General features: G+C 48.3%; 9 protein-coding genes across 9 annotated transcripts; 6 read left to right on the forward strand and 3 right to left on the reverse strand.

Moving 5' to 3' along the window:
* The first annotated feature begins 327 nt into the window (after positions 1-327).
* ARP9 (Arp9p) lies at positions 328-2,007 on the forward strand. Its single transcript, XM_019126823.1, has one exon. The coding sequence runs from the start codon at positions 413-415 to the stop codon at positions 1,745-1,747; it is 1,335 nt and encodes a 444-aa protein (XP_018986996.1). The 5' UTR covers positions 328-412; the 3' UTR covers positions 1,748-2,007.
* A 132-nt stretch (positions 2,008-2,139) lies between these two features.
* On the reverse strand, positions 2,140-3,005 carry BABINDRAFT_170370 (dihydrodipicolinate synthase family protein; the record flags this gene model as incomplete). The annotated part of the gene is given in 3 exon segments (XM_019130733.1): positions 2,140-2,298; positions 2,318-2,644; positions 2,775-3,005. 3 exon segments carry the CDS (start codon positions 3,003-3,005, stop codon positions 2,140-2,142), a joined length of 717 nt encoding a protein of 238 aa, XP_018986997.1.
* Positions 3,006-3,918: 913 nt separating this feature from the next.
* BABINDRAFT_159930 (NAD(P)-dependent alcohol dehydrogenase) lies at positions 3,919-5,281 on the forward strand. The gene has a single exon (XM_019127961.1). It carries the CDS (start codon positions 4,116-4,118, stop codon positions 5,211-5,213), a length of 1,098 nt encoding a protein of 365 aa, XP_018986998.1. The 5' UTR covers positions 3,919-4,115; the 3' UTR covers positions 5,214-5,281.
* A 424-nt stretch (positions 5,282-5,705) lies between these two features.
* Positions 5,706-6,554, forward strand: BABINDRAFT_159931 (histone H3 family protein). Its single transcript, XM_019127962.1, has one exon. It carries the CDS (start codon positions 5,955-5,957, stop codon positions 6,408-6,410), a length of 456 nt encoding a protein of 151 aa, XP_018986999.1. The 5' UTR covers positions 5,706-5,954; the 3' UTR covers positions 6,411-6,554.
* Positions 6,555-6,619: 65 nt separating this feature from the next.
* Positions 6,620-8,724, reverse strand: BABINDRAFT_159932 (glucose-induced degradation complex subunit). Its single transcript, XM_019127963.1, has one exon. It carries the CDS (start codon positions 8,285-8,287, stop codon positions 6,734-6,736), a length of 1,554 nt encoding a protein of 517 aa, XP_018987000.1. The 5' UTR covers positions 8,288-8,724; the 3' UTR covers positions 6,620-6,733.
* A 372-nt stretch (positions 8,725-9,096) lies between these two features.
* Positions 9,097-10,392, reverse strand: BABINDRAFT_11783 (uncharacterized protein). The gene has a single exon (XM_019126901.1). It carries the CDS (start codon positions 10,354-10,356, stop codon positions 9,112-9,114), a length of 1,245 nt encoding a protein of 414 aa, XP_018987001.1. The 5' UTR covers positions 10,357-10,392; the 3' UTR covers positions 9,097-9,111.
* An 894-nt stretch (positions 10,393-11,286) lies between these two features.
* BABINDRAFT_165205 (transcription factor TFIIIB subunit) lies at positions 11,287-13,133 on the forward strand (the record flags this gene model as incomplete). The annotated part of the gene is made up of 2 exons (XM_019130309.1): positions 11,287-11,302; positions 11,374-13,133. 2 exons carry the CDS (start codon positions 11,287-11,289, stop codon positions 13,131-13,133), a joined length of 1,776 nt encoding a protein of 591 aa, XP_018987002.1.
* A 625-nt stretch (positions 13,134-13,758) lies between these two features.
* BABINDRAFT_6342 (chromatin-binding transcription coactivator) lies at positions 13,759-14,233 on the forward strand (the record flags this gene model as incomplete). The annotated part of the gene is made up of 2 exons (XM_019132407.1): positions 13,759-13,971; positions 14,024-14,233. 2 exons carry the CDS (start codon positions 13,759-13,761, stop codon positions 14,231-14,233), a joined length of 423 nt encoding a protein of 140 aa, XP_018987003.1.
* A 730-nt stretch (positions 14,234-14,963) lies between these two features.
* On the forward strand, positions 14,964-18,350 carry MNR2 (putative Mg(2+) transporter). Its single transcript, XM_019127964.1, has one exon. It carries the CDS (start codon positions 15,097-15,099, stop codon positions 18,259-18,261), a length of 3,165 nt encoding a protein of 1,054 aa, XP_018987004.1. The 5' UTR covers positions 14,964-15,096; the 3' UTR covers positions 18,262-18,350.
* The last annotated feature ends 205 nt before the right edge of the window (positions 18,351-18,555 follow it).

Consider the following 18,555-nt stretch of genomic DNA (forward strand, 5'->3'; position numbering starts at 1 on the left):
TTCAATGCTTCTTCTTTTTCCCCAGTCCAATTGTGTTTACAAAAAGACTTGAGGGTCCGATCCTTTTCCTCCGAGACATGTTCGGACTGTGAGCTTCTGCCGAACGATTGTTTAACGTGCTACCTCAGCAAACGGGGCTATTTTAGAAAAACTAGAAATTTAATTCCGAAACTAATAAAACTCGCCCACTTTGTAAAATACAATGATTCCTCTGGCGGGTTCTCCCCCTGGTAGCCCTTTATTTTGTAAAGGGTTACCCGCCCTTGCTTTTTGCTTTTCCTAAAGCTCACTCTCAAACGCGTCTTTGTATCAAAACATTTCATCTGACTGGGGCACGCTAATCCATCTACGCTATAACCGCCAATAACATTAACTACCGCTTCTATATTCCATTGGGTACCTGCACATCACAATGGTTCATTACAAAGAGGAAAACTACCTCATCATCCAGCCGGGTTCCCAGTCCACTTACGTCTCGTTCGGCTTGGAAGACTCGTTAGCGCCGCCAGCCTACGTGTTCCCCACCAAAGTATACCAGTCCGGGGACAACTTCAGCTGCACTGATAGCTCTCTCCCAGAGGTGTATCCTATTGTGGGAGGGGAGATTATCAATATTGAAGCCTTAAAGTACCTTATCAAGGTGATTGTTAAGTCGCTCAACAAACAGTTCCCGCTTAAACTCACGTCCCTGATCCCGCTCCTCCTTCTCTCCTCCTTCCACTGGTCGCGTCTCCACATCGAACAACTTACGCAGTATGCGCTTGAAGACTTGCAGTTTCTGGGCTTCAACATCCTTCCAACCTGTTTGGGTAACCTCTTTAGTGTCAGCAGAGAGGGCTTAGCCACCGCCACGGTGATCGATATCGGATACGAACGCACCGAAATCACACCAATCATTGACTATCTCCCTGCTAGGTTCGCCTCCACAACCGTTAAGCTTGGTGGTCAGTCCATTGACCAGGAGATTCGCAGGTACCTTCCAGACTTTTCTCCGTTGCAGATCGACGCTTTGAAAAAGTCGGACATCTTTGAGGTGTTATCGCACGCGGACAAGATCAGTTCGTTCTACGGCTTGGACGAACTCACCAAGGAGGAAGAGGGGATCCTCGACGTTGCGGCTATTGTCACCTCCAACAACACCAAAGAAATCATTGAGGGTAAGAAAAAGAAAGAAAAGACGGAAAAGCCAAACTCTGAGTTGGAAATCAACACTTTCCCAGACCCAATCTCCGGGGAAGACATCTCTGTGGGGCTGCAGCGTTTCAGAGGGTGCGAACCGTTGCTCGAGGCGATCTCGCATCACTTGTACATACAGCTTGGCAAGATAGACGATTTGGCCAAGAGACAGGAGTTGTGGGATAACTTGATAGTGGTAGGGCCAACCACCTTGATCAAGGGGTTCACTGAGGCTTTGCTCGTTCAATTAGGGGACGACTGGTTAGTGGTACCGCCAAACAAGGCGGGAAGCAACGCGTTAGCCGCATTCCAGGCCACCTCTGCGCTCTCTGCTTCTGGTGAGCAATTCAATTTGCAACAAGTGCCGCGGTCGTTGAAGCCCGTCAAGGTACCGGAATACTTCCCCGAGTGGAAGAGCGTGCCGGGCTCGTTTGAGAACTGTTTGTCGGTGTTGGGGGGCCAGATCTACTGTAAGCAGATCTTTGGCGAACTGGGCGAAGACTCGTTTGTGACGAAGGACTCGTACGATGACAAGGGCCCTCTTCTGGTGTGGGATGTGTGTTTGTCGTAACCGAATGTATTATTAATGGACTATAAAGTATTTCAAGGGGCGCCTCTTTGTCGTAAAGCCAACAGATGGATACGGTTGGGTTGCATGTCGAGAATTAGTGGTTAGGGCCGAGTACCGATGAGGAGTATTGAACGTTTACAGAGCATGTTCAAAACTAGCTAGGCGACACCAATGTTTTTAGTTCGGCTATTGCCCGTTTGGATACTGTTCTACTACACTATCAATATCTAAATTGCATTGTCAAGGGGAACGGCAAGTCTATGAGATATAGCGGCATCAACTTTTTGTAAGCACCGCACTCAGTTGGACAGATGTTTAAAATTCCGCATAGATTAGTTTTACAAAGTCTTATTCAACGCCTGTACCTCCTGTAGGTGTGCAAACAATTTTTCCTAGGTTCCTTGCGGTTGGTCGTGGTTCAAAGGTGCTCTCCCCCACCATGGCACGCCAACTTTTACCACTTCGAAATATGTCCGTTTGATACTGATTATTCCGAATTCGCACAACTTCTCCTCACACTTAGACGCCACCCTCTGCAATTTTGTCCTCTTCTAACTCCCCCTTGTGTACGTGGTCCCATAGGTTGACATAGATTCTTGGGAACACACCGGAGATCCCGTCGATGGTTCCATGGCACTCCATAACAAGTGTCGAGAGAAACGCGTGGCCCAAACCGTTGTAGACATGAAAATCTTCTCCGGCCATTTGGCTGGCAATTGTAGTGCAGTGTGCGACATTGTCGTAGGAAAACTTGCACCCGACAATGTTTTTGTGTTTTGAAATTCTAACCACGGTTTTTGGGAGGATATGGGTATTATTAGACACTCCGGGGTAAATATATACTAACACTGGGAGTACAGTCCCGTCGGAAACTTTGGTATTCCAGTTATACAAGCTCTAGTGTGTGGCAGCAACGCTGTAGTAGTTAGATGGAAGCACTACCATATTAAAGGCACCCGCATTTTGCATGTTAGAAATCTCTGTAAGCGTATCAGCGACCGAGTTAAGGGTGACCCCCGGCAAGTACTGGCAATCCAGAAATATTGCTGGTGATATTCTTAACCACAGAGTACCTTTCGGTAGCTTCCAAATGGGTATTTTCACCGATAGATCCCATAACAACGAACCCGTGGATACCGTTCTGGTGGAGGAATTGCACATGTGCGAGGTTAGCAGCGTAGTCGATGGTTTCGTTGTCTTTAGGGAAAACCGTGGGAACAGGGGTGTAAATACCCGGAGCTGGAGCAGACGACGTCATATGAGAGTTACAGGTTTGATGTCGAGTGAAATTGAGTTGACTGAGATGCCATTTATGTAGGAATTTTATGGAAAAAATGTAGGACGCATGCAAGAATTGACGTACATAGTGGGGGGGGGGGGGGGATCTCTCAAAAGGTTTGCATAGGAATTTACCAAAAAAAAATGCTGGAAATTGATAGATTCGTAGGTCAATTGTTGGTTATGGGAAGTAATATGACTCTGAGCGATGACCCCTAAAACACGCAAGCCCAAAACATAGGAAGCGGTCAGTATCATTTCGCCGAAACGTGGATCTTAGGCATGCGCGTCATGATCTCGGGGGAAGACATACCGAAGGATGATCGCGAACTTCGGAATATTCCTGAGAAATTCAGACAGGTAAACAGCAGTCGGAAATTCGAATACTAACACTCCTATTGCTCAACTCTTTGCTAGTTAAACTGCTCAAGCGATAAAAGGCCCCGGCAGGGTATACCGTCGCTGCACGTAACGGGCAAGAAAGTACAGCAGAAAAAAAAACCCTTAGGACGAATATCCCAGTCTTGATACGATAAAACAGATCTATGCAAGATCTATACCTAGTTTCGGCTCCATAATATTGTATGCACCATTGAATCATTCACAGTTCCTGGTGATTCCAGCCCGCTAATATCACTTTGGGCCAGACTCTATGTCGAGAGCCTGCGCCGTACCCATCCGTAGTAACGCCATTACTAGCCGCTCCCAAAGCAGAAAGCCGCTGAGCCGTCCCACCCCACGCTGGCCCTTCCTGCATCAACACCTCGGGCAGTCGCTTGCAGACGTGGAGGCACGTCTCTCCTAAATGTGGAGTACATAGATGAAATTAAAGTTCTATTTGACAGATAGCCCAATCAGCATTGATCTCAGCACACCATTTCAGCTAGCTCAGTTGGTCAAATGCATGACTGCAATTTGTTCCCCACTATTAGCGCTGGTTTCGTATAAATACCCCCGGTCCCTCAATATTTTGTTACACAAGCCGTATTGAATTATAACGTTAATCAGTATCCCCTACGAGATATTAACATCGATACCACTAGCAGTTTCCCCAGCATTCATATATACCGAAACTTCCCTAAACCTCCTAATGTCCTCCCCTACTACTTTCAGGGGCTTTGCCGTCCACGACAACGCCAAGTGGTCCGAAACCAAGCTCATCGAATACACCCCTAAGCCGTTTGGTCCCCGCGATATCGACGTCGAGATTGACGCTTGCAGTGTCTGTGGGTCAGACATCCACACTGTGCGCGACGACTGGAAGAAGCCGAACAACGTGATGCCAGTCATTGTTGGCCACGAAATCATCGGGCGCGTTGTCCGTATCGGAAGCGAGGCCACCACTGGGCTTAAACTTGGCGACAGAGTAGGCGTGGGCGCTCAGGCGTGGGCATGTTTGGAGTGCGACTTGTGCAAGTCCGGCAACGAGACGTACTGCGACCGCCTTCGCCATACGTACAACGCACGTTACGATGACGGTAGCGAGACGCAGGGTGGTTATGCGCTGCATGTGCGCGTGCACGAGTACTTCGTCTTCAAGATTCCTGCGGCGCTTGAGACCAACACTACAGCTCCAATGCTCTGCGCAGGGATCACGGTCTTTTCACCGTTGAAGCGTAACGGCTGTGGCAAGGGTTCCCGTGTAGGCGTCGTGGGCCTTGGGGGGTTGGGCTCCTTCGCCATTATGTTTGCCAAGGCAATGGGTGCCGAGGTGTACGCGATCTCGCGTAACGACAAGAAAAAGGAGGATGCCTTCAAGTTAGGTGCAGACAAGTACATCACTACCGACACGGCAGATTGGAACAAGGACTACAAATACGGCTTGGACTTGATCATCTGTACGGCCAACTCCACCGAAAACTTCGATCTAAACAAGTACTTACAATTGTTGACCGTTGGGGGCAAGTGGGTTAGCGTAGGGATTCCTGACAAACCTTTCGAGGTCAGTCCACGCACGTTCATGGGGAATGCCTGTTTCATGGGTGCCTCCCATTTGGGTAGCAGACACGAGATGCAGGAAATGTTGCAGTTGGCCGCGGATAAGAACTTGAAGGGCTGGGTTGAGACCTTGCCGATCAGCGTTGCCGGGATTAAGGAGGCGTTGGAACGTGCCCACAACAACGACGTGAGATACAGATTCACGTTGACTGACTTTGACAAGGCGTTTGGCGAGCATGTCAAGTTGTAGTTACCAGAATCATAGCTCTAAATATAAAATGAGTAAAGGATGACGTAGAATTGTATAAGGTATTGCATGATGGGTTCTCTGGTTCGTGTAAACCCCACTTTTGAATTTGATAGGAGCGCCTCAACTGTTGGATGCCAGGCTTGACCATGCATGAGAACGTTATGTATGTGCTAATGTTTCTAGTTCTTCTGTTGTAGCTGGTTGAGATACGGCATAAAAATCGGACATAACTATTCTTTCACATCTTTGGAAGTCTCCCCCCGATATATATATCGGTACAATCTGAATTCTGAATAATCCAATAAAATATAACAAAAACCAGTGGTAAATCATGCACGCGCGTTAACCTCATATAACTACGTGCGCCAACCATTGTTTACCCATCTGCTAATTACCTTCCGCATTAGGCGATTATTTGGCATGGCTGGTGGTCGCGTCCCAGAAATGGGGAGCTGCATGCGATATTTTCACAGTAGCCCATGGTAATTCCTGAACCACAACCCTTCTTTCTGTTCCCACCGGTAGTCATCCCACTCTCACCCCACAATCGGCTAAGCATTGTTCCTTATCTCCGTGCTATCCACTTGTTTTTACTTAAAACGCGTCACCTTTACAAAAACCCCACCCACCGCATCTGGCACTTACACGTACCATCACCCAACCTTCTATCGCGTTGCTATTTCGACACTAGCTTTTCAAGGTCCAACATAACTGCAGGTCACGCTAATAAATTTTTTTAACATGGCCCGCCTTTCGCTGGGCTCAACGCCAAAACGAGTGATCGCCACCAATCGCCGCACAGCATCCAGCACATCTGCGCGGAAGACAGTCCCTGGGGTATCATCCGGGCTTCAGCGGAACGCCCCGGGAGACCCCGTTCCCGAAACTCTGAAGAAGCGTCGCTATAGGCCAGGTACCCTTGCGCTCCGTGAGATTCGTCAGTACCAGAAGTCTACCGACTTGCTCATTAGAAAACTACCGTTTGCGCGTTTAGTGAGGGAGATCGCGACGGAGTACTTGGGTAATGAGTACGGGTTGCGGTGGCAGAGTGTCGCCGTGCTCGCGTTGCAAGAGGCTTCGGAGGCTTTCTTGGTGAATTTGTTTGAGGACACGAACTTGTGTGCTTTGCATGCCAAAAGGGTGACGATTATGCAGAAGGATATCCAGCTAGCCAGGAGAATTAGAGGGCAGTTCTAACAATGTCGGTTTCACTAAGGCAAGGAGCACCATAATGGGTCCCCCTTCCATTTATTCTCTTCTCATTTGTATTCTCTAGGTTTTTGGTTCTTGTTTGTATTATTATAATCTGTTTCCGTGTTTCAATAGATTTCGCGTTCGGTAGATAGGCTTGTAGGCCCACGTTGGTAGCGCAGCACTGCCCCATTCGAATGTACAATTTGGAGAAGCTTACTTTGTCTATTATCTAATGACCTTGCAAATATCATATACGTAGACTTTTTAAAAATTAAATTGGCATAATTCATATTCGAGTTCGACATTACGTTCGTACCTTGGTGGCTCTAAGTTGGATAGGCTTTTTCAATTTGGCCCATCTCAAACTTCTCCCCTGTGATCGGATCATACACCATCTCATCATCCTCACTATCATCCTCTCCGCTCGCTTCGCTATCTTTCTCTCTCAACTCCTTGCTCCGCAACTTTTCCTGGAGGTTAAACAACTTGTCTTCGTCATAAATATTACCGTTTGGTAACATGATCGGGTTCCCGCTGATAATGCTACTAGTGACAAGGTGTGCGAAGGGCAAATGCGTCGTCAAATCATAGAGCTCGGCAGAGCACACGGGACAGAAGTTAACCTTGAGTGGTGCTGAGGGAACTGACGACCCCGCAGATGAGCCTCTGGAGCTTAGATCAGGCGAAACAATGTCAGTGGCACCTAAATCCATCTCGGTATCACTCCCTGCGGAAGCCTTCAACCCTTCAGCATGCTTAGAAGTGATGTACTCGACGTCACATCCGGCACATGATTTAGTCTTGAGAGAGCACAACCCGGCAGATAGGTAGATGAACAAGGGATAGTTGTACGAGATGCCGTAGATCTGAAAGAAATCCGCTGTAAACAACTTTCCGAGATCCAGCCATCGCTTCTGGGAAACGAGGGTATGATAAGCGGTGACAAAACCCGGCTCCTGTGAATCATCATTCTCAGATTGCTTTGGCATGCCATCTTCTGTTTGCATAGATTTGTAAAGCAAGATACCACCAATGTTGGTGATCCGTTTGATATTTTGGTGGTAGTTGTAGTCATACGTGTAGTTCGTAAGGTCCATGTAAGCTGCCAACGAGGTCTTACAGAACCCAATGGCATCGATGATACTACCCTCAGTGACAATGTTCAAGAACTCTTGAAATTTGAGCTCAAACTCAAGCGAGGAACCATACTCCACCGTCTCTTTGCTTTTCTGCTCCTCGTCCGAGGCCACGCTTTTGACGTAGACAATTTTCTTGATTGTTAACTTGTTATCCTGGAACCAACTGTTCAACAAGGAAATATCGTGGTCCTGTGTAATGGATGTGTAAATCTTATTATACTGCACGTACACATCAAAGTCGATGAGGTTTTTCAAGTTCGGGTCCAGCGCAGCAAGCTGCTCGAGCAACTCAAGACCAATGTTTTCGCCGCCCGATGATGATTTGAGAAGGTAGTCCACCACGAGCAAATTTATTTGATCGCGGTACCACTGGCCAAGGCGAATAGACTGGGCTGTGATCCCAGAGTCTTCGCTGCTCGCCGATATTAATGTCTGAAGCTCCTTTATTTTGTCCGACCGACACTGCAATCGATGCATGAAATCCGCTGCAATAGTAGCTTTTGCCAGGAGTTTGGTCAGGAACGCATCAAAGCCGCGAATGATTTTGGCGAGTGCTTCCAGGCGCTGCTGTTTAGAGAGTTTAACCGCTGCCTGGGCCCCAGTGATTTTGGATAAGTCTGCCAAAACCTGTTTCTTTTGCTTTTCGATGAGCTTCTGTATCGACTTGAGATTTTTCTTGGCGAGCTCGTGTGGGATTTTGAAGTTGGACTGCTGGAGCAGGATGTGGAAGTCGACAGACATTACGAGAGGGGTGAAAAGAGGTGATCTGTGTGCTTGTTATAAATCTGGAGCGAATTCCAAACACCAAAGTTAGTAAATCGATTCGACAAGCAGAAGGGGTCGTAACGGATGCAACTGTGAACGGTAAAGCCGAAAGGGCGTAACAAGCACTAAGGAGTGTTGATTTGAACCTGCGAATACGTTGGAACCGTTTATCAAAACCGAATCAACTTAAACTCCGGGTAAATTTCTGTATCTGTTTAAGCCAGCTAAGTCAAACTGTAGATCGAGTGGGTGAGAATAGCGAGTAGTCTGAATACGGCTAGGGTCTGGCTTCTATGACGAGAAGGGGTGTTATTACGGGCAACTAAGGAGGAAAAATAGTCTGGTAGGGTGACTTGATGAGGAGTTTCCCTGGAAATGGCGCTTAAAAGTGTGGCCTTATTGAGGTGATTGGCGGCTAAACTTGCTGCCAAAATTGCCTCTTAAAAGTTAGACGCACGTCTTATCGGGAAACCCCATAGGGGGCGGTCACGTGCGGCAAGTACGAGATTGTCTCGGAGTACGAAGGGATATCTATTCTCGACAGGGCTTACAAAGAAAAGTTACATAAAGGACTAGGGTATACTTTATTTAAATATTTTCAGTGTCTTGGAATCTCTTGTGGTACCATTAAACTTTTTCCGACGTGTAGTATTAGTGGAAGGAGATTAAAAGTCATCTTATAACTACAATACAATTTTCCAGAAATTGGTTAATACCATTACGTATACATTACGGGATTTTAGTAGCATAGTTTAGAGAATGGAGAAATATAAATAGTATACAATGAGCTAATCAAGAATCTAGTAGGGTTTAAATCTGACATCCTTCTTCTTATCCTTCTTTTCCTTCTTTTCCTTCTTTTCCTTCTTTTCCTTCTTATCCTTCTTTTCCTTCTTGTCCTCCTTCTCCCTCTTTTCCTTCTTTTCCTTCTTCTCCTTCTCCTTCCTCTCCTTCTTCTCCTTCTTCTCCTTCTTCTCCTTCTTCCTCTCTTTTTCGTTGAAGTCACTTGCCTCACCGATTCCGCCCATATCAACATCCATATCGTCCGATCTTGGGGTAAAATAGCTCTCCTTGGCCCCAATAGCATGTGGTGTCTGCCATACCTTGACATTTCCATCTTCACCGGCCGAGTACACGATGTCGGTACCTGGAAGGGCGTATACCGACCTCACAACCTCTTCGCCGTGAGCACCAGTCAACCAGAGAGGCTTGGAGGTGTCAACGCTCTCAGTTCTCTCGTCAAATGGATACAATGTCAACTTTTCGACGGAGTTAGAACCAACAGCGACGTATCCTGGGTACATGTCCACAACGTACTCACAGTCCCATGCGGTTCTGATATCGCCCAAGTCGTTTGGCTGAGGCTCAGTGGCCTCGTCAGATTTGTCGTTTAACTCGTGGATGGCGACGGTTTCCATGTGCGACAATGTGTAGATTCTCTTGTCGGAAAGGAAGTTGGCGGAATGCACGGATGCGTAGTTGATAACCTGGTACAAGGCTTCCTCTTCATCTTCCATAGTCAAGTCGTAAACGTTGGTGTAGCCATCGGTGGACCCGCTCAACAAACTGTCCTTGTGGGTTGGGTGGAAGCGGATGTCGGTGATGTCGTCGTGGTGCGAATCGACGAAGGATCTGACAGGATTCAGGGAACGCAAGTCCCAGATGTGAAGTTCGGCATCTACGCCCATCAATTCGGTACCGGCAGCAAGCATGCCGTGGCCCGAGTCGAGAGATAAAAAGGGGCTACGCTTGGCATTGGTATAGGAGGCAACAGGTTTCCCATTAGCGACTCTCATGTCCCAGAGCTTCACAGCATCCATAGCACAAGACGCGAGAACGTGCTCATCCACTGTTCTCATGCAGTTGACAGAGCTGGAATGCGCTTTGAATGACTGTAGGGCATTGGCAGAGGTGGAAGGATCCATTGGGTACAAGGTGATCTGCCCGTTACTGAAGGCAGCCGCGAGGCCGTGTCCCTTGACGTGAGCCAAGCCCACAGCCCAGTCGTTGCCACCATTCCAATTGTGTTTTTGGATAGATCTCATGGTGATGACTGGAATATACGGCAAATTGGGGGTAAATAATACCTGAAGTGCCTGGTCTAATGTATGCAAAGGCTGAAAAATTTTAGGGATGAGCCTCCTGTATGTATTTGGAGTGCAGGACTTGCAAGCTAAACATACATATCGCTGACAGAGCGAAGGGAAAAAAGGTATAGGGAATGTAGGGTATTCATTTGGCATGGGAAGAAATTTTGTAGGCATCAGCCTAAGTATTTTAAACTTGAGTAAATGTTTGGCGTGTTACCAAGCTCTGAGTTGGACTAAATTACTATAGGAGACAGCAGCTTAGTTGGGTGACAGAAGAGGCATGGCCTGCATGTACGTGCTCCCCATGGGAAGGGCTGATCGCAGTACTTAATGGACAGGACGAACTGCGCTTATTAGGACTATTATACGTTTGCGTCGGTTTTTATGAAACGGGATACTTTGTCGGCTGTCGTTTCAACAACGTTCGAGTCTGGATGTATGTCAATGGCTCTACTGTCAGTTATAACCAACTCGCAGTTGACTAGCTATTTCGTAACTTGCACTTAGTACTATTGGCTCGTTCATGAGGTGGACATGGGAAACTCTGATAGCTTTATTTTTAAACCAATCATTCGTTCTGGTATCTCCTCTAATCCCTTTCACAGACCACTATGGGAGGAAATAGCTTAGGTCTCAGCAAATACAAAGGCTTTAATACTCACCAAAACCTTCTACATCAAATCCGTCCAGGACACGTGCCGCTTACCTAAGCATGTGCCTCCGCGCCTGAAACTTCAACTGATTTCGGCGTCAACACGCATAATTTATTTCGGAACCTTCACTATTCATCTCTAGAACCACTTTCAGCCACCACCTCCCTACGTGACAATCCATATTTTCTCGGAGTTACATATTATATACAACTTCCCATCCTGTCTATCCCCTATGAGTAGTATTGTTAGTACGTATACCACATTCCACGTTGTCACTGACATCTCGGAGCTCTGGCTCGCAGGGGCTAACACGTTCTAGAAAAGGGTACTCGTTTTACCCCCAAGGTCAGCCAGAGACGAACTCCGCGAAAAGAGGATCCGGTTTCTGAACCGCCGAGCCAAATTTCTGGTGCCGAACCTCCTGCATCTCCACTATTGAAAACCGATATCTTCAAATCTACTGAGGTTCAGACCACCAGCGTTGTCTTTACCGAAAAATACTCGCAATCTCAGACCGCTATCCCCGGCTTTGATAACGAAGACAACGATGGGGAAATTGAACAGCTCAAGAAACCGCCGGTGGCAGACTTCAGACGGAGAAGAATGTCCTCCATCAAGGTGTCCACTCCAATTTCCTTCAAGTCGCGCCAAGGCAGCGTCTCAGGAGCAAGCGCGTTGAAGGAGTCTGTGGAGCCCGTGGTACCGGTTCTGATCAGTGTGCCATTATTGGCCCCCAGTAAGCGGACCAAGAGACCACGCAACCTCTTAAGTGGTGGCGACAAGATGGCGATGCTCAAGAGATCAAACGCTACGAGAAAGCCTGAGCCAAGAGATGAAAAGGTAGAAACGGAAGAGCAACCCCAGATTGATGCGACAAAGAGAAGAAAAAGCAAGAGCCCCGCGGAGTCCGGCTCTGCGCCCCATGCGCTCAGCGGCGTGGAAATCGCGGATGGTGAGAGCATCTTCATTATCAACCCAACCACCAACAAGATGGCCAAGATAAACCAGGCCAAGCTCTCGCAGCTCAAGCTGGGCCCGGTGCTTTCTGGCGTGGATGTTTTTTCCAAAGTCATCAGAGATATGTCACAGATTCCAAACGGAATTTCCGAGGAGGATCCCAAACTCCTCGAGGAATACACCGTGGACGAGGATTCCATCTCAATGAGTGATTTGTGCAAGCCCTCTATCCCGATCGGTGCTGTTTCGTCCAATTTTGACCTCACGAAGGAGGCCCGCAGGCGCATTCAAAGTCAGAAGTTGAAGGAGCGCGAGCAGCGCGCGCAGGCGCGCCGTGATCGCATCTCGCTCGACAAGTTCATCAAGGATGAGGAAGATAAGAACCGAGAGGCGCGCATTGCGGTACAGAAGGAGTTGATGAACGTGGACCAAGAAGAGGCCAGGGGCCACAGCGTGATCCAGTTGACGTTGCAGAACGGTGAGTTGAACATTGATGAAGACTCGCTTGTAGTGGATCGTCACCAGCGTGACAACACCAACAACTTGCGCGAGAAGGAGGAGCAGAACCGGTTCGAGAACCCCGTTAACTCCCGCACCTACGGTAAGGCCCGCTACACCGATAAGTGGACCGACGACGAGATGAAGCAGTTTTACAACGCGTTGTCTGCGTGGGGTACGGACTTTACCGTGATCGCGCAGTTGTTCCCGTACCGCACGCGTCGCCAGGTAAAAGCGCGCTTCACGGCGGAGGAGCGCAAGCACCCGTATATTATCGAGCTCGCGTTGGCACGAAAGCTTCCACAGGACTTTGGCAATTACATCGAGACGTCCAACCGAAAGACTCAAGACTTCCCAAGCTTATTAGACTTCAACGCGAAGTTGGAGGACTTGAAGAAGCTGCACCGCGAGGAGTTGGAAAACATCGAGCTCGGTAAGCAGAAGGCCAAGTTGGAGGACGCCGAGGTGCAACGCCGCCGCGAGATCGAGATCAGAACCGGTACCAGAACCATGTCCAGAGCCGAAAAGATCAAGGAGTTAAGACAGAACGAGACGGTCGTGGGGACGGTTGACGATGTGAAGAAAAAGCGCGAGCTCGAGTTGGCCATTCCTGAAGAGGCATAAGCATTGATGGAGCTAGCTCGTTTGGCACGAAGTGGTTACCAAAAGGGCTGCTTGTCTCGGTGAAGGGGGGGAGGCTTTTCCCGGTGATTTGGCCTGTCTGGTATTTTATATTAGGTTTTTGTGTTTTCGGTACATTGTCTAGAATTTCTGTAGTATATCGATTTTTCTAAAGGGGCCTTTTGTCTTCTGCTGACATGGGTTGGCTGAGTCCGCTTTCGCTCTCCCGTGCCATTATACTATCTATTTACTGATAAATACGGTTTGGGATGCATATTACGTTTTAAATAGTCCCGGGGAATGTGCGTCTCTGTCAGTATGCCCTCGGTCGTTCACAATTGCTCATCACCTCATGAAGCTTCCCACAGGAGCATATACATTGTGCAAGTCTGTGCGAAGGAGCCGGCCACTCATCTGAATCCAAAGATGGTAAGCCCCAAATCCATGCTTATAGCTGAACGGCATGCTTACAAAAATGTCGCTCCGTTCTAATACCGCTTCCTTGTGTGGTGCACGCGTCTGCTCATTGGGGACGTGTCTGGGAGGCGTGCAGGATATAAACAATGTCAGGTTTCCACCTCCATGTTTAGCAAAAACCTTCTCATTTACACTACAACTACCCAACACAATGGCTATTAGAGGTAGAGGTGGTGTTAAAAAGGTATTTTCGAAAAGAGCGTCGCCAGCTGCGCGTGCATCCCTGACTGCGGGATCAGCGTTAGACCTCACAATTGACATTGGCAAGAAGAAGCAAATCACCGTTCACCAGTACAATGGGATCAGCTTGGTTGATATAAGAGAATTCTACGAGAAGGATGGTGAGATTCTTCCCGGTAAAAAGGTATGTTCAGTGCTTACTTTATACGATAGATATGTCTACTAATACGACGTAGGGTATTTCCTTATCACAGGAATCCTGGGAGTTGTTACTCAAGAATGCTCAGAAAATTGACCAAGCGTTGTCGGCTTTTGCTGAGAAGGATTCAGCTATTAAGAAGGCCAAAGAGGAATCAAAGGAAGAATCAAAAGAGGAGGAACCTGTGGCAACCAAAATAGAGGAATCCGATACCCTTCCAATGTCCCAGGACTACGCGGAGCGCTGATGTAGCATGACTGTTGTGGGTTTAGTAGGTTGGATCCTGGGTGTGAATCGAATACTCTGTGGCACTACGTCATCTGTAATAACATGGGGCACAGTTTTACCATGGCCAGCATCGTGGTGCTTATCTACGCGTTACCTATAAAAAGCTCAGAATAAATATCTACGAAGCCCTTAGTATGCATATATTTTGGATCCTTTTGTAAATTTAATGACCAACTACAACGTTGTATAGTATACATTGCCACGCAAAGCCACTTGCACATTACCTGAATACCTGATTTCTGTAGGTTTTCTTTTTTAATGACGACACCCAACCTTTGGCCTCTCTGTATAGTCCTTAAAGTAATCATAGCAACACTTCCTATCCCTGGAGCAACAAATAGTATATCACATTATTCCCCCTTCTAAACTTCAAAGATTTGCGGATCAGCGCCAGTCGCTATCCGTGGTGCACCACGTTCATGCTTTGAACACGGGAGGATTAGGGACTATTCCTCAATCAGAGTCAATCCCCACATCTCCCCCTTCTTGCGAATTAGTATAAACTGTATAATGCCGACCCAACAGCCCCCTCAGCTTTCACACAGGGCACCTGGTCTAGTTGCAGATCCCCGACTGGGCGGCACGTGCTGCCAGCTGGGACTGTATACAAGACACGCGCGCCGCGAGAATAAAAGGCTCACAACTGCAAAGCGCTACAGGCGCCTCGGCACAAGATTGCTTTTTAATGTGCTTTGCTTGATCCAGCGCTATTCCTCTGGGCTCACGCGACACTTGAAAATCACCCGAAAATACTTCACAGCTCAATTCACAGTGGGATAGTTTGCTGCTACTTACCCTTTAATATCGCGCAAAGCTGTCAACATGCTGTCCCCGAAAGACGCTGCTAATGAGGGAGACACTGGAAGGTCTAATATCATTCCAAAAGTTTCCTCTGTGCCAGAAGTGGTTTCTTCTAGTGTTCCAGCGCTCCAACTAACCCCCGAAAATCTCCACATCCCTGCCATTTCCGTTAATTCCACTAATCCTGAAACTGTTACTGTAACTCTACAAGCTGCCCCTGACGCTCGTACCACCGGCACTGGCCTCGCCTCTCTGGATGCTCTCTCTAAGATTCCAGAGGGGTTTGGTTACGACAACGCCTCCCCCACCCAAAGCATTCGTCTTAATAGAGGGTCCGGCGGTTCCGTCAACGTACACTACAAGACCGGTACCCCTTCGGGCGTTGATCTCCTTGACCATGGTGTAGGCAACTCTGAGCCTAAATCCGTTCACAGATCCGCAGGACCCACCACTATCCCTCCTGTGGGACCAAAAATCCCAGCTGGTACGACAATTTCTCACTCTCATAACCCTCCACGGAATCCTGCTCGACCTCCAGGCAGCCCAACAAGCCCTAACATGCCTTCCGGCTACCTTCCGCTCCAGAAAACCTTGTCGCATAACAGCATTGCCACCACCGGAAGCAATAATCCAACGTATTTTGACCATCGGCAGTTCCAGAACGGGTCGCAACGCAAGGCCAGACGTCCGAGTGGCTTGAAGTTCCAGCAGGGAGAGTACTCTCCACCTTATGTTTCCCCTCTTCAGCAACGAACCAAGTCTGTCTCGGGTAAAAGACGTGTTCGAAGCCAGAGTATGGCGTTCCAAGCCGAGGCCCCCGTGCCCCAAGGCTACACCCCAGGTATCAGAAGTCAAATGGCCTCTACCTACATGGCGCCAGAAACTCTTCCCCTTACGGCACTGAACCTCCGGAATTACGGCACTCAGCCACAATTGACCAGACACCAGAGCATGGCTGACCCAGCCCTCAACTTTGGGGTCTCAGACTACAACTATTTCAACCGGCCGTACCAGGACGAAGAGTTTGATCCGTTGGACGATTTTTCTCCTGACTCGGTCGAGGATGAGTTTACCTCCCAGCCTTCATCCAGGAGAATGTCCCAGGACTCCTCTATCGACGATGTGTTTGCTCCCCTTGAGGATTACAACGGCAGCGACATTGCTGCGCGCAAAGAGTGGCCAGACTTGTCGGTGTTGGAAGATTTTTGCTTGGAAGAAATGGAAGAGCTCAAAGAGAAGATCCTCAACGAACGCGGGAACATACGGCTGGTGCTGCCAAACGACTCGGGTCTGGAGCTGGGTGATGAGTACCCCGACAATGAAGAGCGGGTGAATTTCAACTACCCGCTTGTGAGTAACGTTGATACTCCGTTGCTCAACCCGAAACGGGTGAACGAGATCGAAACTGGCCTGGGGCGCCTCAGACCAGTAAGGGCCGTTCCGTGGGCTGCCGCCAAGAAGGTGAGCGGAAAGGCACCTAAACCGGTACGTCCGCCTCTTTTAACGGGTCCTTCGAATTACGAAAAGGACGAGTTTCGGTTTACGTACTTCCGCGAAGACCTTGAAGCAACCGTCCACCTGGCCACTCTCTCCGGTTTATCTCTGGGAACCATCACCTCCGGTAGACAGCCGTTGCGCGAACAGTTTGCAGAGCTTTTCCACTACAAGGTCTACACCCAAAAACCGACACCCGTCAAACGAGACAGCACGAGCACTCCCTTAACAAAGCGAGATGCCTCGGCTAAAAGAGATAGCACTCCGTTCAGGGGTGAACAAATGGATTCACCCAGGGAACTCAAAATTAGTAGCTCTCCGCCTCCCGAGGGCAACCATTTGCCCCATGCGATACCGCGAAACACCCCGTTGGAGTCACCAGCCCCCTCGGTGATCGAGGACTACCTTAAGGACCCTATTCCGTTCTGGTTGGATGTCATGGATCCTACGGACGACGAGATGAAAGCCATATCCAAGGCGTTCGGGATCCATCCGTTAACTAACGAGGATATTATATTGGGAGAACTGCGTGAAAAGGTGGAGTTGTTCAAGGACTACTACTTTATCTGTTTCCGGTCGTGGGACATCTTCCACGAGAAGCGTAAGACGCGTGCCAAGGAGTTGAAGAGAAAACAGAGACTTGAGTCTATCCAGTCCAGTGAAGCTTCGGGGATTGCCATCAAGTTTCGCCGAATATTTGGGCTCCAGAGAAAGACCTCTGTGTATTCGGACCCTGCATTGGTTTCACAAGATAGCACAAACCACAGATTGAAGAAGAGAGACGAACTTGTGCCGATGAACGTGTATATGGTGGTTTTCAGAGACGCAATTTTGACGTTCCATTACTCTGCCACCCCGCACACGGCCAACGTGAGAAAACGTATTCGGTTGCTCAAGGATTACATGCAGCCGTCGTCAGATTGGATCAGTTTCTCGATGTGTGATGACATTGTCGATCAGTTCGCCCCCATGGTGGAGAACATCGAGGATGAAGTGAACTACATTGAGGACTACATCTTAAAGATGCATGATATGGCTGATAACAGCGACGATGACTCGTCGTCTGACGACGATGACGAAAAGCCTGAACTTCGTCGCAGAGGGTCTGTGGCGGACAAAAAGTCAATCCGGTCTCATTACTCCAAGGTTTCCGGCACCTCTTCGTCTTCTAACTCATCGTCCTGGTCCCGCTCCGCGAAATGGGAGGAGCAATCGATGATGTTAAGACGGATCGGGGTGTGTCGTAACAGAGTCTCGTCGGTGTTGCGTTTACTTGGGTCTAAGGCCGATGTTGTGAAGGGGATTGCTAAGAGACTTAATGAGCACTGGGACTCGGGTCCAAGATCCGATATTGGAATGTATCTTGGGGATATCCAGGATCATATTGTCACCATGGTGCAGTCGCTAAACCATTACGAAAATTTGTTGTCGCGTGCGCACTCAAACTTCTTAGCCCAATGTAACATCAACGAGGCCAAGGTGAGTAACAACATGAACGATACCTTGGGGCGGATCAGTATTGCAGCGACAGTGGTGGTTCCGTTGAATATCGTCACTGGTTTGTGGGGAATGAACGTGGAGGTTCCTGGGCAGTTTTACGAGGGTGTCTGGTGCTTTAATCTTATTGTTTGTGGCATGGTGATATTCTCGTATCTCTCGTGGAGGTACATGAAGAGAGTCACGGGTCTTTAAGTGCCGATTTGCGGGCTTTAAACGGTGGTCATTTCTCAATTTCATGCCATCTTGTAATATGTACGTGTGATAGATAATTTAAATTTTAGCCTTTGTAACTTTTTGAACCTACCCGAGTGTTATACCCCTATTCCAATGGGTTCTGAATGGAGTGGGGCCGTTGGGTGTACCGATAGTCGTATCGGATTTAACTTTCTCGGGTAGAGTCAGATTAAGAGTATATGCATTTGTTACCGCCTATAGTGCGCTTGAATATACATTTTAATAAAAATATACCTACCATATATGATTCAT

Source organism: Babjeviella inositovora (assembly GCF_001661335.1).
Source record: "Babjeviella inositovora NRRL Y-12698 unplaced genomic scaffold BABINscaffold_2, whole genome shotgun sequence".
Taxonomy (NCBI): Eukaryota; Fungi; Ascomycota; class Pichiomycetes; order Serinales; genus Babjeviella; species Babjeviella inositovora.